General features: G+C 43.0%; 1 protein-coding gene across 2 annotated transcripts in view; it reads right to left on the bottom strand.

Moving 5' to 3' along the window:
* Positions 1 to 27788, bottom strand: part of SASH1 (SAM and SH3 domain containing 1) — a 572614-nt gene that overhangs the window by 98514 nt on the left and 446312 nt on the right. For both annotated transcript variants that reach the window (XM_014951054.1, XM_014951056.1), the window contains exon 2: positions 3719 to 3847. In XM_014951054.1, the coding sequence (XP_014806540.1) occupies positions 3719 to 3847 (129 nt within the window). The remainder of the gene's footprint in view (positions 1 to 3718; positions 3848 to 27788) is intronic.

The following is a 27788-nucleotide window of genomic DNA, read 5'->3' as shown; positions in this document are numbered from 1 at the left end:
CAGCTCTGCTCTAGCACTTTGTTAAAGAGAAGGAGAAGATCATCAGGAGGAAGAGCAGAAGTACTGCCCATCTCCAGCTCTGGCACAACCCCACTACTGGGAGGAGAGGGTATGTAAGACAGCACCGTCTGTCCTTGCCCCTTGCTAGGAGAGTAATGTGTGGCAAGCAAATCCAGGCTAGACTAACAGCTCAACAATACTGGTGCATAATAATTTTGAGGCTGCATGTATTTGCTAATCTGGTGCATATATTTTGCTATCATAGCATGTTTGGGATACGCTAGGAAGCTGGCGTCGCTCCCCATTCACTTTTTCAAAAACTCTGCAAATATACCACTTTTCCTCAAGCTGTAAAGAGAGAAAAAACATCACAACAAATGAGTCGCTCTTCCGTTCTGTCTTTCCCATTAGTGCTTCTGCGGCCAGTTCAGCATCTCTGCTCTTTAAACCAACTCCTGTTTCTACAGCAGATTATAAACGGGCCTACTCCTCTATCACCCTGGAAAACACCTTCTAGTCAGCATGGCTGCTCCCTGTGTACCTAAGTCAAGCCCCCCTACTTACTGACCAGAGCAAACTTCAGTTGCCATCAGCACTGTTTGGATGCTGCTGCTGTGGAAGCCAGCTAATATCTATAGTCTCATGTGTTATCAGCAGAATGGTTATCTGATGTCCAGAAACTGTATTACAGTTGTGACAGACGTGGCAAAAATTGAGCATTAATTTCATTTTCAATTGCAATATCTTCTCTCTGACCTGACAGTTCAAGAAGTCATCACTGGACTAACTAGAGTGAGCAAACTCAATATGAGAGCCACTAAAGAGGAATCTCCAGGATGTCTTTTCACGCAGACACTTTCTCTGGCTATAGCTTCTCTTGAGCAGAATGTGCTAGTGAATCACTCACTGCTCTGTCTTGGGTTAGCTCACATCTATTTAAACCAGCGTGAAGCTCCGCACCTTTGATGTGAGTTAATTAAGCTCACATGGCTTTCCCCAGCCAGACTTCTGCAGCTTTAGAAGCTAAGGGAGCCAAATTAGGCCCATCTGCCTAAATGGAAGGGAGTCCTCTCTGGCCATAAGGCATGCTTCATTATCCAGCACAGGAGCTGCCTTCCAAGAGCGCCAGGAAAGGGTGCTTCATTGCTGCCAACAGCTACCCGGAATACCAGGTACACCAAGCACGGGGGGTTTCACAAGAACCATGACTCTGTGCCATCAGTTTCTTCACACAAATGCCTCAAGGGTCAGTCTGTCTACAAAGGGATTTCCTGCAGTAACCTTTTGTTTAACACTTGGAACTTCTTGGCAGCAATAGATCTGTAAAACACATTTGATTTTATTTTTTTCTTTCCATTTAAAAATAAAGAAGGGACTAGCAAACTTCAGTGGGGCAGAGGCAATGACTCTCTCTTCCTTGATCCTGCAGCCATTCATTGTGTAACTGAAGTTTGTAGTCTGTACAAGCTCTGGAATCTTCTCAGTTGCTAAGTTGGAATCCGAAGAAGAAAGAAAGTAGCCTCAAGTAATCCACATCATCAGGTGCAGATGCTGGAGAAAGGACATAAACCACTCCCTGCTGCTAGTCAGTGCTAGGATCTAGGGAAGCAGAGGTAGTAGACACAATTATACAACTTCAGCTCCCAAATTTGTGTTAAAGGACTTGATCTTGTAGAGGAACTGCAGAACGGTGATCGGATCCCATACTGGCTGCGCCAGAGTCCTGTGCCTTATAACCATACTTTGGTTATGAGTTTCTGTATGTGTTATACAAAAGTTACCACCACAGCAAAACCATAAGTGACAAAAAAAATAATTCCTTCAGTCACCCGTTTTCCTTGAGACAAGACTTGAAGGAAATACCTGTAATTTGGAACATAAAACCATACAATACTATTGGGAAACACAAACATAAAACTGAAGACCTAACAAAGCAGACCTAGAAGCTTTTTTCTCTGCTACAGATGATCTTTATGAATGTTATGAAAACTAACAAAGACGTTTACAATGAAAAATGCACAGCGATCAGTAATACACACCCTAAGGAGTGACCAATATTTACTAATGTTACAGGACATTAAGGAAATTGTCCAACAAGTGAAGAGACATGATGTTTCTGTGACAGGCATCCTAAAAGACTCCTTAACCCTAACAAAAATGAAGCATGGAGATGACCTGCATATAGATTAGTTTTGGCTAAAGTGGGATTCCCCAGGGAGTCTACAGAACTGAATGGCTGAAAAAATGGCCAGTCGAGTAGTGTTTAATATGCTGTAGTTGGAGGACAGTTACAAGCAGACTAGTGCAAGGGCCCATCCTGTCAGATACTTGAGGAGGAAACAGAGGGGACCCCCATCAGGGTAATGGATGATGCCCACCTTGGGCTGCAGTCAATACGTTTGAGGGCAGGACTGCCATTCAGAGTGGCCTGGCAGGAGCCTCATGAATTCAACATAGACAAATGCCACTCCTGGTCCTGTGGAGAAGCAAGCCCGTGCACTGGCACAGGCTGGGGACTGACTGGCTGGGCCAACCTGCTCTGCAGAAAAGGCCTGAGGGACAGTAGACTTAGCACGAGCCAGCAGCGTGCCTGGGCAGCAATGACAGCCAGCTGCATCCCACAGCTTGTCAACAGCAGCGTAGCCAGGAGACAGAGAGAAACGATTCTTTCTCTTTCCCTGGAGCCTGTCAGGCTTTGCTTGGACCACCACCTCTGGGCCCTGCAGTCCTGCCTGCTAGGCAGGCTTTGATAAATTTGAATAAGTCTGGTGTAGAGCCACCAAGGTGCTCAAGGACTTGAGCCCTTGCCTTGCAAAAAGAGCTGGGAGACTCAGCTTGGAGGAAAGACAGCCTCAAGGAGACCTACCAGAAGGCTGCTGGTACCTATAGGTAGGTTATCAAAAAGATGGAGCCTGGTTCTTCACAGTGGTACACAGCATGAGAATGAGAGAAAACAGGTATAAATTGCCTGGGGGTGGTTCTCTCATAAAATGTCAGGAAAAAAGAATAGTTCACTGTGAAGACAGTGAAGCAGTATAACAGGTTGCTCAGGGAGGCTGCAAAGCCTCCATCCTTGGAGGTCTTCAAACCCAATCAGATAAAGCCCTGAGCAACCTGGTTTGAACACAGTGTTGATGTTGCTTTGAGGCAAAGGTTGGATTAGAGACCTCCTGAGGTCGCTTCCAGCCTGAAGGACTTGATGATTCAATGACCTCCTGGTACAGGTTCTGTAACATGTAATAATGGAAAAGGGTTCAAAAAAATTGAAGATTGCTTACATTTTGGAGCCTGAAACTAGTATTGGCACCATGGAGCACCAGTGCTTTAACAGTTTGTACAGTGCAAATGAAAAAAAGCTCACAGTTCCGTTGTGCTGACACTGGGAGCATCTCAGAGCAAGAAAGCAATGCTTTCATCAGACACTATCTTGCATCCAAGAGTTGAGGTTTGCAAGCAAATGTGCACAAGCAAAGAGTACTCTAATTAAAGAAGAACTAAGAAACACAGACTTCAAGGCTTGATGAATCATAACAAATACATAGAAAAAACTAATCCTGCTAATATCCACACATTTGAGTTCATCTGGAATGTTTGTGTGCGTGAACACAGTCACATATAGTTATTCCCTGTGGAGAACTCTTCCAACTAAAAAGTTGATTCTTCATCTGGGGCATGAATGGCAATCATCTGTTAATAAAGTCATAACTTCTCTACATACCATATCAAGTTCTTGGGAAACCCTCCGTTTGCGCAGCTCTTCCATCCTCTCACACACATCCGTGAAGCAGGTGTTATAGTAGTCTGCATACTGCTGTGCCAGGTCATCAATACTTCCCAGTGACCCATCCTACGGTGAAGACAAAGAGAAAAGAAAAAAAAAAAAATAGGTTAATCAATTTATCAATTTTAAAATTCTAATTTAAAAGTACCGTCAGAACTGTGAGGAAGACCCTCTCCCTGCAGCACAACCAGCACACAGCTCTTGGGTCATCCTCTTTAATCCCTAGCCCAAAGCACAGAAGAACAGTTGGGAAGTGCAACACCACAGCAGCTCTTCAGAAACAGGTGGGTTCCTTGGTAATTCCCACACAGAGAGGGAAGGCAGGGACAGCAACGCACAGCAGAGGAACAACATATCCCCAGGCACTATCTGCCTCGATTCCCTCCCACCCACACATACTCCCATTCTGTCTGGTTCTCCCAAGCAGTTGTCCACTCATCCAATAACCACAGTCACTACACACGTTCCACTGACCTTCTTTACTGGGAGTAGCCCTGCTTTCCTCGACAATGACTAACAGCAATTTAAAACATTAAACTTCTTGCTTATAAGCACAATCAGACGGACTGCAAACAATTCCAGCCAAATGACTTCAACCGGCGAGTTTATGCCACCCACAGAGACACTCTGCCAGTTGGTCTTTCAAGATGCACTGGAGGCAGAAACAGGGTTTGCTCAGCCCCAAATGCCTGCTGTGTTCGGCAGGATTGCTACCCTGTTAATGAAATGGCTATAGCCAGGAATCTAATTGTAATAATCTCTTAATTACAGTCAAATTCCTACTGATGATGGATAAGGGAAAAAAAACCCAACCTCAAAACAAAAAACAGGCTGAATTTTAAGTGGCATGAGAAATCCTTCTAAACCTCAGGTACATATGCCACAGAGGGCTGGGCAGGGTGAATTAACTATTTTTTGGTACACTGTATGCATGCTTAAAATGGGTCCAAAAGATGACATGGAGTAATTTTGTTTCTTTATTTGTCTAGTTTATGAAAGAGTATATATATTACTGCATACATTCTTTAAAAGGAAACAATCTACACTGTACATATTCTGAGAAAAGGAATACACTGCAGTGTTACTTCATTGTTGCTGTTAATAGATGCAACAAGTAAATATAAAATTATGTCTTGAATATTAAGAAAAATCTAAGCAATCAAGAAATTGTTTAAAAATAATTATGCTAATAATATATGTAAGTTACAATGCAGAGTTTTAGCATACAAGCTAGGAGGAAATCTTTTAATTAGAAACCACACCTTACTGAAGCTGTTGCCATTTGGAAATATGCTTGTGGTTCTGTTCTTGGGGTTCTTGCCTATGATAAGGGGCAGAACCATTTTAATGGAGTATCACTTCCAGAGAATTGGAAAAAGCATTCCAGTTTAAAACCGAAGTGAAATCCCATTAAACCTCAGACTTTGTGCAAACACACTCTCTACTTTTTTGAAGTACAATTCCACATGTGCAACAGGTATCCCAGATTCCCCAGGAAGTTCTGTAGAGCTCACATTCGCAGAATTCAGAACAGCCTGCAGTTCCTTAAAACTACTGTGTACAGTACAGGTAGAAAACAACTTGCATGTCATTTGTTGGGGCAGAAGAAGCAAAATAACACCACTAAATATATATTTATACACATCCCCTCCTCTATACATACCTATGTATGTTTTACTGTATTTCCTATCTCTCAGCCACCAAAGATCTCAAATGGGAGATGTTTCAAACATTAAAAGATTGGGTTCCTTAGTGCAAATACACTTCTGGGAACTTCAGACTTTCCAGAGCTTCAGACAAATAACTTTTCACACCCCTAAGAAAGAGTGTAGTTTACTAGGATACTCCCACTTTGGAGTATCTTCCCCAGATAGAGTCTTGTTTATTCCTTGATAAGCATTGCCAGTTAAGAGTATAGGAGCTGGAAACAGAAGGGCAAGACAGGAAACCATCATTTTATTAGAACAATGTGAAATCTACCTATTTACTTTATCAGTCCATCTCCTCTCTCAATTTTGGGAACCTTTAAATTTCAGATAGTAAATCTGCTCAGAAATTGGCGTTAACCTGTGAAGGTAAAGTCATGACTCTGAAACTGAGTGAAATACTCCAATCCCAAACATATCACATGAACTTCAGCTTAGCTGAGAACCGAGTGGAGCCGAGGTAAGGATTGCAGCAACTCCAGCATTCCTCTGCACACCTTCCCACACCCGTGCTCCTCAAGTCCATGGTCACCAACCACTCATGGGATAGCGACAGTGCTGCACAAGGGATCAAACCAAGCCAAACAAGTGCTCATTTTTCACTGCTGTTAGCATGGAGTTGTGCTTTTTTTTAAAGGGTGGTCTCTACAAGGCTGAAGGCTGTCCCTAGAGCAAAATTAGCTGGATTGCAGCACCCCAGTTAAAGAAGCCTGCAGAGCACGGGTGGCCCCACCACCAGCGAACATGTGGCTGCAAAGAAAAGCCTATTCACAAGCGACGTGGTCCGTCAACGCCACAGCCTCCAGAGAAGCTGGGCTGCGGGCACCAGCCTGACCCACGGACAGAAGGGGTTGTTGTCACTGCTCGGGACTCAACCCTGGGGGCAGTGCTCCAAATACAGCTCACACCAGCTCTCCGGGGTGGGGGGAAGAAAAGTCCTGTGTGAAAGCAAGCTTAACGTCCAAAAAAAAAAAAAAAAGAAAACAATGAAGATGAAGGAACAGAAAAAACCACAAGATCTTAGAGCTGAGAATTGATAATTGAAACATATACTCATTGCAGCCCTGCCATACGCTTTTGCAGGGTTACCAGGCTGAGGGCGACTGGTCACTGCTCCACGGCAGCATCATGCAGCCTCCTAACTAGATGCAGACAGCTTTGGGGTTTGAAGTCTCTAGCTTCGAAAAAATGAGAACGAAAAAACATAGAAACATCTGCATTTACATCTCAGCTTGCCAGGAAGCTGTAAGGGAAGATGCTGATTGAATCGTTTGTCTCTGTGGCAAAGAGCTTCTTCTCTGAGTTTATGCGTGCAGGTATCCAGAAAGCATTCCTTTTGTTGGAAAAGAAACACTGATACACAAATCAACCCAAGCCAAAGACAGCAAGTATTTCACACCCGTGTTACATATAAGGAAATAATGTCATAACATAACAAAGGATTGTGTATCTGATTTGTATTACCTCAATTTTTATCCCTGCATGTAGTTACCTCCAGCCTCCTCCTTTATTCTTCAAGTACTATTAAAAACATGGCAAAACTAAAAAAAGAGAAGATTCTTCATTTTTCTACTGTGCTGATAACAGCTGAGAGGATCTACTTTAGATATCATCAAATCCCAGGTACAACTAATCAGAAGATGAATTTTGAACTATGGCATTTTGTCTATTCATTAAACTGACCCTCCAGCTTCTCCAAACATTTCTAAACCATCAATCACCACCGGCACCCTTTGTATTTTTATTTTGTTTTCAAGTTGAGTATTTAGAAAATATTTATATGCTACACTTTAACTCCAGCTTGAGAAGTCATTCATTCCCTTACAAGGCACAGAGAGTCAAAGGAATTGTCCAAAATAGATTTTTTTAAATCCCTAGCATTATTAATAAAATAGAACAGTAAAAGTTTTCATAACTAATATTTTAAAAATATTTCACCCTGATGCATAGAGAATAAGAGGTAATGTTAATTTTCATAAGTTCTTTTTACTTTCATATGTAAGCCAAAACCTAGAGGATTTTTAAGACAATAGAAATAAAAGTCTAAAATCATGAGTTTGTTCATTCCTCTTCTTCCTTATTAACAGCCCTGCATTGTGGGCTTGATTCCAATACAAATAGAGCAGGGTCTAAACAAACATGGACTGCCATTTTAGCTTCACAGATAGGAAAAAGAATACAGCTACTTGATACCAAAAATAGTAAGACAATGCAATTTATAGTAAGACTTCAGTTATGTCCCACCATTTGATGTCAATGGGTCCCATATTTGAAACAGCTCATGTTAGTAATGAGAAACAAGAGACAGTTTTCAAATTTATTCTTAGTGATATATCTGTAATTCAGTAGCCACTGAACTGCCTTAGGTCAGTAATGTTTTTAAAACCGAGACCTCACGATAAACTCTCTCTCGGTTTGTTACAAATTTAACAGTTAAGCAAAGCCCTACCATGAAGATTGCTTTGCACCAGTTGTGCTTATTGCGGTATAAGCTGCAATGTTCCAGCTATACTATCCCACAAACCTTCTCCGGTGGAAAAAATTAATAAGCAACACAAATATTGAGCAAAAATACCATTCCAAAAATACTTTAATTTATTCATAAAAAATTACAACATGTTTCTCCTAAGACTTCACTATTGCCTGAGACCATTCCATAAAATAGTCTGATAGCCAAGAAAGTAAACAACCCACTTAGGGTTAAACCTAAAATGAAGATTTAATAAAATATTCTAATGAAAACAGAAGTTCTCAGATTTCTATTTTCAGTTGTCAAATATGTTCCTAAATTTCCATGTTCTAATGTATGCATGCAACATTTTTTGGCATCATAAAACACAGAATAAATGATGAATTGCCCTGGAATTCCCAGAGAATTAGTTCTGATATGCATGTGAATACCAAAGGAATCCGCTGGGATTCCTGTTAATGGAGTGACTACAAAGCAAAGTTGGAACAATTTGACACTTAGTATAAAGTTAGAATTTATCGGTCACTGCACATCAGTTAGTTTAACGCGCTGGCAGAATCCTTTGTATTTGACATCTGAAAGTGTAAAGGAGAAAACTGTTTTGTCAAAGCACTGGTGCTGGCAATAAAACTAAGTAAAAATACATTGATATTTTAATAAGAGTAATAACATAAAACCACTATGAGTTAAGGAAGAATAATGGACTTTGCTAAGTAATGTATACATTTCATGAACCTGCATATGAACCTAAATACTAGGCACAGCATACCTCCTCTCTGCATAAATTTCCATACAGAAGAAGTTTCAGAAAAAGCTACCAAAAATACAACTATTTTCTATCTCCGATTCTGTATTACAAAACTGCATATTCCAGCATATCCTCCTCCTATTCCAGCTGATGTCAGGAATGCCAGGAAAGAGGTCGTGGTTATCAGATAGATGTGCTTGCTCTCTGAGCCACCGCGTGAAATTCCTGTAACTGCACGAATCTCAAAAATGGGAAAAAGATGTGAGTGCTCCAAGCTGGTTTGGTGTCTCCATCTGCACATGGCAATGCAGATTACAGCACACAATGCAGCTACACAGATTCCTAACTTAAAAACCACTCCAGCTCTGGCCACAGCACGTGTATACACTGAGAGGTTAGGAGCAGGTCAGAAACTAGGAGGGAGGGAGGAAAAAAAAAAAGTCATCTGACTTTTTCCAATTAAAGTATAAATGTATGTGGAAAGGGCACAGACGAAGGCACAACGCTCTCTCACAATGCTTGCAATCATGCCCTGGCAAAGGCATGTTTTTGACCTTCACAGCCCAAGATGAGAAAAATCCATTTCCGTGCCTGAAACACAGGACTACTGTGTGGAGAGTCACTGTAAACATTAGCAGCTTATTTCTGGCAGTTGGATCTTAACAGGGACGCCTACCAAAAATTTGTGGAACACGACCCTGCATTGCAATAATACCTTTGGTTTGGATAGCTGTAAGAAGTACATAAATGAAAGCCAGAACATGGGCCAGAGCAAACAGACTTGTTTGAGGAGGGGAGAGAGGTAAGAGGGAGGAGGGACCAAGAAAGTGGCGAAATGAGAACATCTGCTGAAGGGAAACATGTTTGTGCCTAATAAACACGCTATTTTCAACAGGAATTCATCTACATAACACACATCCTAGAAGATGTTTAAAGTTAAACAGAACTAGCTTACCTAGAAAGCAAAGGATGCTCAGATTTTCATGGGGCAACTCTGAATAAGATACTGGTCCTTTTTGGATATTTTTCCTAATGCGGGCCCATAGAAGCTCGAGAAACTTCTGCATCCTTCCCTAGGGAACCTCAAACTGGCAATGCAAAAATATACTAATACATAAATTTGGGCTACGGGTGATTAATCGGAGAGAAGACACTGTATTTCATGTTCCTCCACAATTCTTTCCAATAAGGCAGATTTAAATCCAATCCAAAATAGAATCATAGAATCATAGAATCGTCTAGGTTGGAAGAGACCCTTGGGATCATTGAGTCCAACCATCTACCCTACTCTACAAAGTCCTCCCCTATACCATGTCCCTTAGCGCTGCATCTAAACGGCCCTTAAACACAGCCAGGGATGGTGACTCCACCACCTCCCCGGGCAGCCTGTTCCAATGCCCTATCACTCTTTCGGTGAAAAATTCTTTCCTAATGATCAATCTAAACCTACCCTGTTGGAGCTTGAAGCCATTCCCTCTCATTCTGTCACTAATTACCTGTGAGAAGAGACCAGCCCCAACCTCTCTACAGTGTCCTTTCACAAAGTTGTAGATGTTTCAATACAGAAGAGTTAAACCCATGTGCACCCCTCTGGCTAGGACTTGCGTCTCAATTTACCCCAGTAATACAGACTGGCATGATAAGGGCAAGCATCTGTTACACGTTTCTGACCCTCTTGCTCATCCCTTGCTGGCAGCGTGTTTCTGCCAGGAGTTGGGCTGATGTTTTGCCCTCTGGCTTAGCTTCAAAATGGTTGCCATTAAAAATAAACCCAACAAGCTGCTAGAGAAAATGTTCCCTTCTTTTCCTAGGGGCTCGGAAAGGACAATCTTCCATTCAGCAGAAGTAACAATCCCACTATCCATGAAGTGACAGGTTCAAAGTCTGTCTTGACAGTCAGCGGGGTCAGACATGTGAATGAGACAGAAGTGTGAGGCCAGGCAGCCTTGATATTCAGGGAAAGGCATAAAATACTCAGTGTATGACATTTTTACATTGAGAACAGCTATTTTAGAGGATGCTGAAGGGTTGTCATGGTTCCCTTGACCTCTCTATAGCCGGACACTGAGAGAACAAAGAGAACATACAGATCAGACTGATTCAATAGGAGACTTTCCATTAATTTTTATGGCATCTGAGGGTTGAGTCATTAAGCTATGCAGCTTTACAGACAGAGTTACGAAAATAGATCTAATAAAACTGTGTCAAGCTCTCTGTAGCATGGTTGAAACAGTTCTAGATTCTGTACAATAAGCAGAATGCACAATGGTACAGTTTGATATAAAAGCTTTTGCAGCAGTTATCTGAAATAAATGATACAGCCCACTGAGTTCAGAGCACAGTCACTCTAGACCCAGAAACTTTATATTAAACCACACAGCTTTGTAAGCTTTTTCTAATAGATATGAAACCTCGCCCTGTCTTTACATAAAAACAAACTTTTCCCCTTTTCAAAATTCTGCAAATAAAGTGTTTCCTTCACCACTATCCTTCACCACTACCTTCCCCCCCACCTCCCTCACTTTTCACTATAAATCCCTGAAGTTTTGTCATGAAGGTAAAACAAAGCATCCCTGGAAAAGCATTCTAAATGTGATTTACGTTTTTCCCTTTGTAATGAACTTGAAAGCACACTACTGGGATCCCTCTCTGGCACGCAACCAAGGAAGTCCTCTATGTAAAAAATAAAAATGTGTGTCTGTGTATGTATATATGCATGCTAACGAAAAAGTTGTATCTATGCAAACGTACATTCCAACACACTTAAAAAGTAGGTATTTATCACAAGTAGAACCAGCTCTTTCACATGCTCATTATCTTGACAGACCAGATTAAATACAAATTTTATTCATGAGAAGTTAGTTCAAAGCACCCTTAATGTCCAGCTTCCCTAATAACAGTATATAATCTTCTATCCTCCTTTCCCCAAGGTGATCTGCACTAAGCTCATCAAATTGCAGCTCAGAACTCTTGCCTGCTCTCATACCTGCCAGGCCACCACTGCTCCCTGGGCTGGGCAGCAGACAGGCACAGGTTATCATTGCCAGCTTGTGAAGCAGAGTAAGTCAACAATTCCTTAAGCTGAGTGATAGCGGCACCTGACATCACCTTTCAATGGTTTTGCTTCCCTCCATCTCTCTGCCTCCTCCTTTTGCACACTGTATTTGCTGAGACTTTTTCCTCAGACTGGGTGGAAATGTGTCTCCTCATGCAGAGCAGCTGCAGTGGGCTTCTATCCTGACACTTGGAGCAGAAAAGAATGGTAAACAGAAGAACGGCAAGAATTAAGAAATGAACATATATGTGATTAAAGCACCAGTAAGGAGACAGCGATGAGTTCCTTCTTTCAGAATCACAAAGTTTAGCAGATGTTATGGGGTGGCTTCCTCCTTGAGTTAAGTTAGAGTCTAATGAAATAGATATGCAAAAACCCCAAACATCTTAAGTAGATGATGAAATAAATCTTTATCTCAGCCAGCTGGCCATATCAACTGCAACAGTGAAGGAGGTCTCATTAAAATTCGTGTCTTTTCTTTATGTAAAGTAGTAACACAATATGACAAACCCAAATCTTCTGTGACGGTTTTGGTCTACATAACTGAGGTGTGAGCAACTCATTAAAATAATAGCCTGAAAGAAACTGACAGAAAACATGTAAAGAAAAAAAACCCCAACAATTTGAATATTTGAAGACAAAACAAACTGAGAAGACAACAGTATCTCAGGACAACTGTGGTTTACAGTATTTCCCAAGGTGTTGAATTTGCATGGTAGACTCAGAGAAAGCAAACTTTGGCTATGCTCGTGTTCAAGTTTTACTACAAAAAACATAGTCAAAAATTGATTTCTACTTGATATCAGTAATCACTAAGGGCTATTTGCTCACAGATAGCACCCTGATATTCTGCTCCTTTATGGGATTTTATTCTAACCTCTTTATTTTATCCTTGAAGTAACTTGTCAATATCATAAAACAGTAAAGAAAGTGCTTACTAACTCTGGATTTGTGAATCTCATCAACAAACACCAGTAAAACCTTTATAGCACCCTATACCCTACATGTTTACTGTGGAAGTTAATTCTTGCCTGAGAGACAACATAGACAGGTTCCTAACAGGTATATGCATAAAGGGCATATACATAATCATCACCACACTACCCAAGGCCAAACAATTGCTTGTTTAGTAAAATAATTCTTTATCCAACTTGATGGTCCCTAAATAGCTTCTCCAAATAAAGTTCTCGAAATTTGTTTTGGCCTACAAAATGTTTATTTTTCTTTTTTCCTCCTGACACTAAGAAGCTCTTACAATCTGTAATCTCTTTGCGGAAAAAAATGATATTTCATTCTGCCTTGTTATAGGTGCTGTATAAAAACCCGTGACAGCAACAAGTACTTACTCTGCCCTTTGTCCCTCTATACTCATGTATTTTTCCAAGCGTCACAGTAGTAAGAATAGCCATCTTTATCTTAAACTTTGCTAAGCTTTTCACCAGCACAGTTTGGCACAAGCAGGACATACCTTGCCCAGAAAAAGGAATGTTCACTCAAAGACATTTCTTATCCCTCGTTCTGTTCCTCCTGCCCCTTCCCCTTGCTTCTTCAGTGCGTTCCTCGCCTCTTTATTTCTCTTTCTCCAGGTCTGGGTTTCCCCCAACACTTTTTGAGAGCCAGGCCTGAGATCCTGAACAGGTCTCACACCTGGCCACCTCTAAGGACTGCAGCTTCTCCCAGCCCACCAAAACCTGGTAGGACTGGCTTCAGGGATGCACCAATAAAGGAAGAGAGCCCTCTAAGCTTTTCTTAATTTCTCAACACCGCAGCAGCCGAATCCTGCATCAGGACCTTCCCCCACTGCTACATTTAGCAGAGAACAGAGAAAGCACAGCCCTCTCCTGCTCTTCAGGGAAGACAATGCACAGAAAAGCCCAGTGAGGATGCAGTCACCCCAGCTTTCTTCTGGCTGGATCAGCCTATCATCTCATCAGCCCTTACATGGCAAGAGCCATGGGGCAGCACTGCGCCTTTACTCATGCAGCACCCAGCCCAGTGATGAGCATCCTGATGTTTAAAAATGCTACTACGGAGTTGGACGTGACAGTAAGCACAATTATTATTCCTTCATGTGCTATTTTAAGAGGCTTACTTCCAAGAGACAGGCACCGTCCTGCCATCCATGTGAAGGTTTTGGAAAGGGGGAAGGGGAATCTCGGGAGTATCTTCCTTCACCCCAAAATCCACTTTTACAAAGCGTGAAAAACCCCACTGTTCTGCACAGCAAGGTATAATAAGGTCTCTCCTCTGGTTTGGGAGTAGATGGGGAAATCAGCAGTACGGGCAGGGTACTGCATGCCCCAGAGACACAGCCCTAGATTTACAGCTTGGAGCACCGAAGACAGCCTGGCTGTCAGCTGTGCAAAACCAGCATGTCAACGTTTAAACTGCTTTCTGAAACTCTGCTATTCTTCTATTTATATTTTTTTTTTTCTCTTCCTGCTAGAAATCCAGCAGCTCACAGCCTGGAGGATACACCCAACACTTGTGTGTACCCAGGGACTAACCTTGCCTTCACTCCCCCCGCTTCCTGACGGGCCGTCTTTTACCAGGAAAGGAAACAACCGTAATCGAGCATGGCAGCAATCCATGTTTCCCCATGTAATCTCAGCAGCAGAAGAAATGGTTTCCTGTAGCTCCCGTAAGCAAGCTGCTCCCAGGTCATGTGTCCCCCCACCCTCGCCAAGGCTGCCCGTCCCATCTGCTCCTGCTCCCCCCAACCACCCCTCTCATCTGCAGGGATGGGGTGCCTGCCGTCCGCAGGGAGGACCCCACTCTTTGGTGGCATCCATAACCCAACTTAAATAGAGACCCCGTGTTCATCCAAATAATGTAAAACCAGAAAGACTGACTCTGCCCCAGAGCACTCCAGCGACCCTCAGCTTTTGGCCGTAGCAGAGGGACGGGGCTGCTAACGCAGGCTCTCACCCGCCGCAGGTAGCACACGGATGAACTAAACATAAAGCTGCTCATGCAAAACTTCATGGCGCTGGGCTCAGGTTTTTTATGGCCTTAACTAAGCATCTTGAAGTCTCTTTGGAGAGTGTTTTATTTAGGAGCAGTAATACATGGTTACCAGGGGGTTTCAGTTCATTTAATTAAGTTGAATATAATTACACTCCAGTGGGTCTTAAAAATGCAAGAATCTATTTAAATATTATTTAGATGCGTATCTTTTAACTACCACAGACTGCACAGGGCTTCATGTTTGTATCAATTAGGGATATCAACCTAGCAATAAGAACTCTATCTCTTGCCAGCTTATAATCCTCTCTACTCTGGGACCTCGTATTTTATTTGCTCGTTTCCCTTTATCTGTGTACAGTGAAGATGGGCTTTTTGCATTCCTGTGTGCTCGTATTGCTTCATCATTGCCAAAGCGCTTCCTAATTAGGCTTAATAGGCCCCTCACCCAAATAGAAGAGAAATATTTCTGCTTACCAACAGAGCAAATCCTACAGAGTCTGGGCTTGAAGAACAGCATGGTTGCCATACCTCCCAGCTGTTTCAAACACGTTTCTCTGAAGGGGCAAACATGCGATTTACTACCAACAGGAGCCCCCCAACAAGGCAGATGCTACGTGCTTATTTCAAGGACGTGCTTAAGCCCGTGGGTGCCGTCAGTCCAGTGCCTCTGCCCACTGATAATAGATGGTGCTTCTACCGGAGACTGAATGTCTCAATTACTCAAGTGTTGCACATCAGAGACGTACCTCAAACCGAAGCACCAAACAATCTGAACCCCACGGGGCTAAAGAGATCATAAAAAAAAAGCAGAAGCTGGCAGAACCCCAGCGTCAATAAAGCTCGCAAAAATTGTGTGTCTCTACAGAACCCAGTAGCTGGTTCTGACCGACTCAAGGCCTTGATCCACAGCTTGAAAGACAACAACTGTAGATAAAGACACTTGGCCTTGGAAGGTAAACTAAGTTCTCACTTAAGCAACCTCTCTATGCGTAGCAACTTGAACATCAAAAGGACAGCATCCCGCTAAGTAGCCATTTGTCAGGAGAGTAGTCATGCCAAAGGACAACATCCCACCTAGCTGTAAAAGAGACTGTAACACGAGAAGAAAGTCTCAGATGGAAGGAGTTCCCTCACAGACGCTGCTTCTGAGATGAAAGAAGAGACTGCAGTCTCAGGGAACACCAAACCATGAACCCAGCAAAAGCAGCAGGACAACCAATGGACCAGGATACATCTGAAGCACCACAAAAACAGCAGGGAGCTCCCTGAGCAAAAGGAAGATGTTACACCACTTTTCCCAGTATGCACCATTATCAGTTTCAAATCAAAGGATGTACGGTAAATAAACTGCCTCTTGCATAAAGAATCAGGACTTGAAGGGGAAACAAAGATTTTGCTGTATGACTCTCTCAAGAAGAATCACATGTTTTTCAGATGTGGAGATCTCGTCAAAGCTTGAGAGGTACAACTCGAAATGCAAAGGTCGGTTTCAAATGAGTTACGTGTGAACAGGGAGTCTGGGCATCAGACTGTCTCTACCAAAATAGTAAATCATGCTCTCAGCCTCTTTCAGCCAACCAGCCCTCTGCTACAAATTACCCATTTGAAGCATCTACTGGCAATACCTGAACGGCATAATTTTAGGTGACTCATACGCACATCAATGGTTACCCACCTATAGCCTGCATTTGTCTTTAAGCAAAACCAAAACAAAACGAGACACAGAGGCTTACTTTGCCCTCTGATATCCCTACCCAGCACCCGAAGGGAGCCCTGTCATTTCTGAACCGGGCTTAAATCTCCATTATTTACTTCCCACGTGCTCCCTGCCCGTCCACACCATCCAGCCACCCCCCCGGGCACCCCCCGAAGCCAGCCTGCGTGCTGACCTGCCCCTGCCCAGGTCCCGGTGCGTGCTCTGGCCATTTCCTGCCGTGAAGGCAGCAATTCTTCCTTTCACATGATCCTACTAAATCCCTCTTCCTAACAGTTGCAAGTTACTCTGTCTCAGCTGGGACTCTCTTTTCGCTTCTCTAGTCACAGAAAAACAATTCTGAGTCACTGCACCTCCATCCCTCTGTTTCCTCTTTTTATGAGAAGTATTTTCCTAAGAGACACATGAGTCTGGAGAAAAAAAAATTATTAATTTTTTTTTAATATTGCTCAAACCCACACAGCAACAGATCTACCTAAGACAGGCAGAAGGGCCAGAGAGGAGCTAACATACTTTGTTACCTCCCTCCCCTCTCTTTTTCATGGAAGTTTGCAAAATAAATAACTATCTGTAAGCACTTTGCAGTAGTTGTAATTAAGTTTGGCAAATAAAAAAATGAGAATTTGTACAGTATTTTGTATTCCAAGTACATTTGAGACAAGAATTAAAAAGCACAAGCAACTTGGCAAAGTTTACTAGAAGAAACTACTGTTCCATCAGAAAGAAAAAAGCAACGTTGTGAACATCCACCTTTTTTTTTTCTCAACTGTAGTAATCAGGAGCTCAACCTCCACGCTGATCAAACCCTATGAGACTCATCATGAATAGGTCCGTAACAAGGGTATGCAGAAGCATCCCTTTCCATTCCTGTTTATGCATGGACACACACCATATGCAGGATGAAGCAACTCTTCATCATCACGCCAATATTTTGATTAAGTCCTTGACCTTATGTTCTCTGTTAACTTCCTGAGTTTAGATCGCTATCATGTGAAGCTTAGGTTTTACAAATTTTATCCATCTGCACGTATATACTCACTCCCGGACACAAAATCTAAACAATACATTGCTGGATCAAGGCTGAGCAAGAAACAATATACCCCACCAAGCCAGCACGTCCCAGTACCCCTTCAATTCAGTACACAACAGAACACACCACCACAGCGGAGAAGGATGACAGAGATTAGACCCCATTTCAGGCCCCACTGCAAAACACTCAGAATAAAGGCAGCAGTAGTTAACAAGGAAAAGAGAATTTTTAAGGACTGACAACCGTTTTGCACTACGTACAGCTGAGTAGTCTCTACTGATGAAACAAGAAATAAAACAGACCTTTCCCCAAACCTCTCCAAACAATGAACAGGACACATCATCATAAAATAAAACCAGAAAATACGCATCTTCCGATTTTTATTTGTAAAGCGCACAGCAAGCAAGGTGGGAACTTCCACAAACAAGCTGGAACGCTGACAGAGAAATTTGGGTAATTAAGAAGAGACACCACAAATTGCCATTTTCCTCTATAAGGAAAACCTCAGAGAAGTATGGTATGTAAAAACATAGAGAAAAATGTCCAAAGAATTTGCCATGTACGGAGATTCACAACATGCCCTGCCAGCAGGACATCTGCCTTTACTTAGCCCTTTTTCTACAGTGAAATACAAACAGACAGACCTAAGGAAATGCATCCAGTGGGGGAAAGAGAGGTTTCTACCTGCCATTGCAGCCACACCAGTGCTCTGGTTGTGTAAGGACAAGAGTGACTGCGCACCTTCACTGAGGTACCCGGAGCCACCTCTGCGGTCCATGTTTTTCAAGGGATACAAGCAGCCTGCTCTTACTTCCACCGCAATCAGTGGCAAATTGCAAGTGACCTCAGGTAAAGCAGGAACACAAACAGCTTCTGTGGTGGAGATCCCTCACTGTGTTTGCTGCACTGAAAAAAAAACAACCCACATTTATACGCCAGAGACACAGCAAAACCAAATATCTGTTCTGAATCTAATCGGTCCTCAGTCTGACATGAAGCATCACGCAAATCCAACGAAGAACAGGTCAGAAATCAGTCAATGTGGCTTAGTACCACCAGCATCCCTGCTCCACTGCCCATCAACTCCTGCATTTCTTAGTATCCCCAAAGTGACAGTTGACCATGAGCTTTTGATTGCATCCTTGACTGGAAATTTCCTCATCTTACCTTTTGTTTTTGGTTTTGAAATATAGTATCTTCATTAGCCCTCTGATAAAAGGTTGCATGTGGAAATCTGTTCTCCCCAACTTCCATATAAAACATGACACATTCCCACAACATACTCCGAAGCATCGAGTTCTTGAAGCGTAAACACATCTTGAAAATGGAAACCTGAAGACAGAAGCCACGACTGACATACAACATGCAGTCTACCCCTGCCTTTTCCCATTTTACAATGGTTATTCATGAATTCTAAGGTGGGAAAGAGGCCTAATAACGAAATGGAAATCCCAGCATACAGGTTGTGGTGTATATTATGTATGAATACAAACACATTTATGTATAAAACAGGATTTTCCTTATTTTCATCCTCACAGAGCATACATTTCAGTTTAAATGCAAAGCATTTATCACCAGCTTTCAGAGCTATTGCACTAAGCTGGCCAACCACTGAAAGCTCCAAAACTCACAAGTATTAAAAATTATTCTGTATAACTGAAGGCTACATTTAAGTTTAATGCAGTGATATTGATAACAACATGAAATATGTCTAACAGGGATGGTGCAGAGATGAGCCTCAATTCAGCAGTAGAAAATAACTATCTTCAATTTGCACTCCATCCCTAGGAATGCACTAGAAATTTCTGGGGCAAAAAAATGCTTTCAGCTGAGTTGGAATATGCAGGAAGCTCCTGCTGGAAGGCTGCAAGTGCAAAACTGGAGGAGGATGAATGTGTTTCTAAACTGTAGCAGATACAGATAAACAGAGATAATAAACACAGACAGAACACAAACATCTCTCCAGGTTTAAGTGGATAAAAAGCACAGATTCTACAGCAATACCTATCACTTCTAGAGGTATATATTATGACCGGTAAGATATTATTCTGGCAAGCAAAATATCTTAAAAGCCTGAAGTGCCTTTTTCCTGAAATGTAACGCTATGCAAACAGCCCTAGCACGTGTTTTCACCCAAGCTCCAACTGCAGATGTACACTCACTAAAAGAACTTTTAATGGTGCCACCGTGGTGCAATGAGCTCTCACAATAAGTGCTCTCGAATCCATTTTTCCCCTCTGTCGAGTTAGACCGGGGTGACAGTGGAGCAGAGAGCAAGCTCTGAGCAGCAGGGTCAGCTTGGTGCTGGCACAGAAAGGACCAGGAGGCTCAACTCAGCTGAACTTGTGAAGGAACAGCAGAAGTTGCTTTTTCCTTTCTTGTTGAAAACCTATGGGCCACACACTCTTCCAGCATAAATAAACTTTGTGCCTTCGGCCCATGAAGTTTTTATGTAAACAGGGCAGAAATTAGACCCTTTATCTCTTGTTCTTTCCTTCATCTTTTGTTTCCATCATACCCATCAGCACGGCACAAAAGACCTTCAGTTGCAAACAAGAGGGTTAGAAGCGTTCCGCAAGCAAGAGATTGCTCATATACTCTCGATTTAATATTGTAACAAGCACGGTACTGTTTTCACTACCATCTACTGACTCTCCTCGTGCTCACTGCAAAGCTTTCAAAGTAGTGCTTTTATTATTGTATTAAGTAGTTACCTAATCTCTGCACACACACACTCCCACACACAGAGAATACACTGAAGGTGGAGAACACTAAAATTTTAGTACGCTGTTGCCAAATAGCAAAAAGCACTGTGTATCATCATAAATAAAGTGACAATAACGAAACAGACAAGCATGTATTTATATTCCTGATAATGATATTACTACTCCTGTAAGCTTCAATGTGTGTGTTTACCCATGCACATAAGAACAACCATATTTTTCCCATCTGGAGGCCTCATCATGTAAACTGATCTCAAGAGCATATCCCCATGTTCATGCAGGGCCACGGGGAAGTCAAATCAGCAGAAGCTAAAGGGCTTGTAGCAGAGCAGACCTGCAACAGCACCCCAGCCACATCGCACTCGGGTCGTGACACAGACATTAGGAACCAGTTCTCCAATTTATCGTATGACTTTCCATTAAAAAGCCTGAAAGTGTTATTTATAAATCACTGTTGTGTTATATTGTTAAGCTTGTCCCATCTAATTTTTTGGTTATACTCTGCTTAAAAGTGTTTGCCAGACAGGTTATACAATCCCCACTCTCAAACTCTCCACAGGAGATGCGCCTCTAGAACTAGCACGTAGCTCAAAAAAGCTTATCCAGGTGTCATAAAAACTTAAACCATTAAGTACTTTATTATACTAATCTTAGCTCAAATTAAAATAGCACAATATAACTTTGTGCTTCAAAACATGGCAGCAGACAAGAAAAGTCTGCTGTTACCGTAAGCCAGGAAAAAAAAAAAAAAGTTCTCCTCACCTCAAGAGGATGAAAGCAGAGCCGGCGTGCCCACACCTGACCCACACCACAGCTACGGCACCGCAGTGAGGGCACCTCCTTTTATTTTTAGAGTATTTATTTTCCATAATGGAAATCTGTGTTGTGAACTCCTGGGTCTGAATGCGTTTCAGTGAACTGCATTCTAATTTTTTTCCTGCCAACGGGAAAGCTAAATCTCTTGATGACAGGGAGAAATAAAAGCCCATCATATCTCTTTATCTAATCACACAACACATGACTACGTACTTCTTTAATGGAGAATATGCTTTTATAGTAGAAACTGAATTTTTACAGACTTGCACGTATTCAATCAAGTTCTTCCTTTTTGTTCATCTCCTCAAAAAACACCTGGGAATCCAAATTCTGGCAAAGCCACCTCAGCATTCCCACAGTCACAACAAGCACCTCCCTCCTCCTCCTCCCACCACCAATAATGGCAACACACAAAGCGGCGAGTTCATTAGTCATCGCCTGCGTCAAGCAGTCGCAAAGAGGAAAATTATTAACTGCACTTTACATTAAAACAGGTATTGTGACAAATCGCTTTGCTGGGTCATTACAAAGTAATTTTCATTCATCCTGTGTTACTGAACCTCCTAGAGCCTGAGCACGAGGTGTGCTCTACGATCATTAACACAGCGATAATGGCATAAATGGAAGAGGAGAAAGCTTGTGCTTCTGCCTGAAGGAAAAGCTACAACCAGAGACTCCAAATGACAGAGGGTGACCTGGGAAGGCACCGGCACCAGGACTGGGCACACCAGCATCTTCTCCACCACCACACCACCTCTGGAAGAAGTCCTGAAGGAGCCAAGCCCAAGGCTGAAGCTGGAGCTGTTCAACCAGGGTCCAAAAGGAGAAGGAAGCCCTTTCTCCTCTCCGACTCAAACTCCCCTGCCCCGGGCACTGCCAGTTTTGTCTGTCCCTCGGCTCTGTGCCACGTCCAGCAGTGACCCCGCTCTGCCACGCTCCAGTCCCTCCGCTCAGCTCGCGCTTAGCTCCTCTGCTTGCACAGCATCTCGTGCAATCAGGACTAATTTACATCAATTTCCAGACAGCATCAGACTAAGTCAGATTAATCATTAGCTAGTTCCGTAAAATGTCATTTGCTCTGAGATATACTAAAAATAAGGAGTCTTTCACCTTGACTACAGAAAATTGTAACAATCGCGTGTAGCATAATATATTGCATTCCACATAATAAAATTCCTATAAGTGCTCATTGTCATGTATATGCAACATTTTTTTTTGTTTTCCACACCAGTTTTCACATTTTCCTTCTGTTTAGTCAATGCCATTTTTTCATATCCACAAAAGGAAGGAGGCATCATTATGGGAAAATTCTCTCAATCTGGTATTTCACTGCTCTTCACAAAGGACGAGAGATCAGTTGATTTACTTTCAAAATATTAAAAAAAAAAAGTATTTCCAAATATTGATAATGGAGCCGGTGTTCATTGTAAACCAGAATTTGGAATTTATCTTCTGGAATTTATCAGGAAGATTCCAGTTTACCTTAAGTTTATAGTTATTCTCTAGTAAACAACAGACAAGGAACAGGTACATCAAAATCTTCTCTACTTTTTCCTCTGTAATTCAAAGGCCACGGAAACCCAGGGTTTGCTTTTAAGAAAAACAAAGACGGCACCAGAACCAAAACCCTTATCATCCCTGACTCCGTAGGATCTTGTGGAGACTGTACTGTCTGATGGAGACATCTGCGTTATGTGACCTGACGTGCAAGAAAAAGCCTAGACCAAAGGTTATCTCTATGAGCTGCCTTTCTTCATAAAGGGCTCGTCATTGCTAGGCGTAACACTGCATGGAGATGAGAGGGGAAGGGGATGCAACAGGTTAAGTTTAAAACATAAAATCCAATCCAACGCCTAAACTGACAGTCACTCCCCATTTTGATTTCTTTATTTGAAAGCAAAACATGCTCTACGGTTTTTGTAAAACAGAAAAAACAATACCTGCTAGTTTGAAAAGCAGAGGCCAGGCCTTCTGGGTTTATCCTTCTTGTTGCAACTAATATACACTTTAAAAATGCACTCCAAAGTGGGAACAAAAGGGTTTTGAATCCAAATGACCCAAAGTCCCTTTTGAGCTAATTAAACAGCACCGCAGCAATTTTTGCAGACACATCAATAAAAGTCAGAAAAAAAATGAGTATATTATATTTTCAAAAGCATGTTCTACCTGGAGCAGCTACTCAGTTGCCTTCGCTTTTCTGTAGAGCTGATGGCTTCAGTTGGAGTGGCCTCTCGGTGCCAAGAGAGATCAGAGAAACGGAGTCACCCAAATGAGACGTTGGGATGGTGATGGAGTAGAGATTTCCACAGGAGGTCCCGTGGAACTAATGACAATGTAAGGAAGAACAACCCTGGGAGAAATCCGCAGCTGCTGTGAGCTGCCACAACTCCTCCTGGCAGCCCTCCGACTGATTTTTATCAGGCGGGGATCTACTTCCCCCATCTCTCCAGATATCCAGGCTCCCTGGCTTAATATCAAATTCCTCTCCCCAAAGTATGGTAGCCAGTATGTAATTATGTGTTATCACAGTAGCATTATCAGCTGGCGTCTTTCTCTCTTTTGGTTTGTTTCTTTATGACTTAGATAAGAAATTCAAATAGTCCCTGAAACATGGAGAGCGAGATAGATTATATATGTAAATATTAGGGCTCCCAATTCAAACCCAAGACAGCTTTATCATCCTCAAAATACTCTGTTCTCTCACCTAACAGCAGATGGTGGGAAAGCACTGGCTCTCTCCTAGCATAACTGCAAAATATTACTGAAAAATAAAGAATTTTCTTTCTTTTTTTTAGTTCTTAAAATTGATTCAATAGTTTGAAACAAGAAACTAGCTATCACCTTGAAAGAAAACGCTGGGACAACTTCTGATTTCATTGCATCTCTCACAAGTTCTTTATCTTTTACATCTTGGCCCTTGAAGATAAAAGCTCCTCACACAAATAGACATTTGCTTCAGTGAAATCCCTGCTCGATCAAAACTGATGAGTTTTGACTGTGATGTGTTTAATGTCAGGGTTTGACCCAGTCACCTGTTCCATCTATACAGTATGTGAGAAAGAAGAACATCCTACTAACAAGGCAGTCACTGGAGTGTCTTTCCCATACTAAGGTCAATAGCCCATGTTTTGAAAGCATATACTTAAAAGAATAAACTTCATGATTTTCACTTCATATTAGGATTTGTTCTCAGATCTGACCACATACAACAGTTTGCTACTGCGACTGCTACTGCAATCTCTCTCCAAAACCTTAACACACTTCCACCATCCATTGTTGCTTTGAGACATAGCAAATTATAATTAACCGGTACATTCCACCATGTGCTTGCTGCAGACTAAGGAAAAGCTTTTAAGTATAATTATGTTATCTAGTGAGCTCCATTAACAGCACAAATAGCTTTGAGGTGCTTATGCCACAGCTGCAACTATGGAATATTTCATTAAAATAAGCGCAAAAGGGAAAAGTCACATTTGCTTCAGGAAAATGCCGGTATAGCTGCAAGTACGTTCAATATTTGTCAAGCAGAGAGAGATTTATTATGGGACTTCAAAGTCCATGAAAAGTGCTGCTTACAAACACCACCTGAAAAATATTTGCTTCCCCTCCGGACCTGGGATCTGCCATCACAGGTTCCTGCTAATGAGGTCCTATTTTAAGGAACCTAACTAAACATACACAAACAATGAAACTGATTTATCCATGGAGAGAGAGGGGCTCAATTTGTTTTTTAAGTAACTGCAGCACCCAGTTTATCCACCTGGGCTCACTTGCATGGCCTCTCCTCCTACATCTGCACCCAGAGGAGACACCACCACAGCCACCACCATGCCCCCACAAGGGCCAGAGGGAGGAAGGCAACACCTTCCCCCTCCTCCTCCCAACTGCAGTAACTCTTCAGTATAAAGGAGGCCAGAATCAGACATTCCATCATTTTTATGAAGAACAGCTTTTTCTCCGTAAGGACAGCAAAGCGGTGGAACAGGCTGCACAGAAAGGTTGTACAGTTTCTGTCCCCGGAGGTTTTCAAGACCCAACTGAATAAAGCCCCAAGCAACCTCACCTGGCCTCAGAGCTCTCCCTGCTTCAGCTCAAGGTCAGGCCAGATGCCACCTGAGGTCCTTTCTAACCTGTATCATCTTATGATCATTGTTTTAGAAGGTAATTTTCTCTCTCATTCAATGAACAAACTTTTGATGATCACCTTCTTTCTTCCTTTCATTCTAGTTTTCCCCTCCAAAGATCCTAGCTCTTCCTTCCTGTTAGTGCATTCCTTTGGTATCTTTCAAGCTGTTGCAGGGCCAACCTACCAGTGTATCACTGCACCAACTTCTAGGTTCATAGAGCTGTTCCCACAGAATCACTCCAATGTCTACCTCCGGGCTCCCTAAACGCTTTGGGTAGTGAATTACTGTAAATTCCAGGAATTTAAGGCCCATATTCTTACTTAATTCACCATATGAAAGATCTAAGTCAGTTCTGCAGGCCGCTGTCATGGCCTCATGGACCACAACCAACCATCTATAGGCTTGCATTTGAAAACCACTGATCTAGTTTACTGTTTGCCTTTTGCAACAAAGGTTTGAAAAGGACAAAGCTCTATGTACCGAAAAAACGAGCAGTGAAATAAGCACCAGAGCTACCTCCTTCTTACCTTTGGACAAGGACAGAGCACAAAGTAAGTTTCTACTCTGTTCACATTAAGACACATTTTGCAGCCGCAACAACTAGAAACTCTTTAAAAGTCTTAAATCTGAAGAAAGCTGACAGCTTGCAGCGAGAAAAACTTCTGTCTTCGCTCAGATGTGTTATAATGGTAACATATTTGAGACCCACGAGGGTGTCTTGTCATACTTGTAATTGTGTGGCAACACAAAACACTGCAGTAAGGACAGGTAATAGTGCTGGAGATGTTTGCAACCGATACAGACCAGCAACTTCACAGTTACAAGATGATGCCCTCCTGTAAAGCAGACCAACTCTAAGACAAATTACTTTGTTTTATTAGAAGACAAATAATAATTAAATAGCTGTTTTCCCGGCAAGGAGACTAGCTTGTACAGCCAGAAGAAACCCATTCAAATTATTAGTTGTGTGAGAATCAGATCTTTTTCTGCACTAAGCTCCAGCACGCTAAGGCTGTTGGTTTGGCCTCTTCCAACACTCCTTCCCAGGCATCCAATAGCACTTTGCTCTTACTAAATGCAGTACTGAAACCTGCCAGAAAAAGAGAGAAAGAGGCTGTTCATAAAGTACCAACTGTGTGCTCCCTGCAAACTGGCAGAACTGACTCTGCTTGCATTCTTAGATTAAAATCATTAGCAGTGAAAGAGAGTACGCAGTCGGGTGCTATTAAACTGAATGTCATGTCAGTGGAGAATTGCTGTGAAGAAAAGGAATGAGGCGGGGTTTTTTAATCTTACTTTGAATATTAACAATAAAGTCCACGACGCTAATTAAATTCTCTGTTCTAGTCTATAACACTTTTGAATTAGATCCTATGGGTTTCCCATTTGTTACATTCTACAGTAGCATTCCAAAAGGTATTTCTCATAATATTCTTTAATATCCGTCAGTTAAATTTTAACAACAAAAATTAATATGCATCAAGCCTATTCATTTGCTTTTAAAGTGAATAAACAAGCACTCCACTGTTGATTACCACATTCCTGTGTCACTGGAAAACCGCCAACTCCAGTACGTATATAACATGAGTATTTGTTTTTTTTGCTGAGTGGCAGTTCTCTGCGTTAATTACCATCCTGCACCTAAAGTAAATATTATTCTCTCGCTGCAAGTAGAAATAGAGAGTTGACCCTTCCTGTATTTTTACTGTTTTGCCATCCGGCCCGTCCTGCCGGTCCACGCCGTGCCCACCAGAGGTAATTCCCTCAGCCCTCCTTACTGGGGCCATCCCTTTTGTTTGCGACCAGTGAGTGAATTACGAGGATTAGTCCCTCCTCGGGACATCGCCAGCCCTGAAACTCCGCGGGCCCTCACCCAGCAACTCGCTTCCCAAAAAAACCCACCAGGGAATAAAAGCTCCCACACCTGAACCCAGGAGATGGGGTCCGTGGGGTGCCCCATGGGACGGGATGGGGTCCACGAAGCCCCCACGGGATGGGGCCCAGGGGGTGCCCCCACGGGACGGGGTCCAAGGAACCCCCAAAGGATGCGGCCCAGGGGGTGCCCCCACGAGACGGAGTCCACGGATCCCCGTGGGACGGGGCCCAGGGGGTGCCCCCACGGGACAGGGTCCACGGAGCCCCCAAAGGATGCGGCCCAGGGGGTGCTCCCACGGGCCAGGGTCCACGGAGCCCCCACGGGACGGGGCCCAGGGGGTGCCCCCACGGGAGGGCTGCACCCCGCGGCCGCGACCCCACGCGCGGGGCTTCACGCGCACCCGTCGCGAGGACGCCGAAAAACACGTGCGTGGAATGCAAACGACGACGACGACAACAACAAACCCGGCCTTTCGCCCAAATTTAACCGGACCCGCCAGCGGGCCGGCGCAACAGGAAACAAAGCGCCCACGGACCGGCCCACAGCCGCGCCGCCGGGCGGGTAAACAAGCGCGGGGACCGGTCGGCTCCGGTAAACAGCCCCAGCCCGGCGCTCCGGACGCCTCTCCCGTCGTGACAGCCGTGGGGAGGTTACCGGGAGCCCGCTGCAGGGCTGCGGTTACACCTTCAGCAACTCAACACACGGCTGAAGTTTTCCCGGGACGCCCCGTCCCGCACGCCCCTCTCTCCCCCTCGGGCACACGCCGCGGCAGGTG

The sequence above is a fragment of the Calidris pugnax genome, unplaced genomic scaffold (genome assembly GCF_001431845.1).
Source record: "Calidris pugnax isolate Ruff unplaced genomic scaffold, ASM143184v1 scaffold24, whole genome shotgun sequence".
Taxonomy (NCBI): domain Eukaryota; kingdom Metazoa; phylum Chordata; class Aves; order Charadriiformes; family Scolopacidae; genus Calidris; species Calidris pugnax.
The sequence above is the reverse complement of the archived record's forward strand: the minus strand, read 5'-3'. Positions and strand labels throughout refer to the sequence as shown.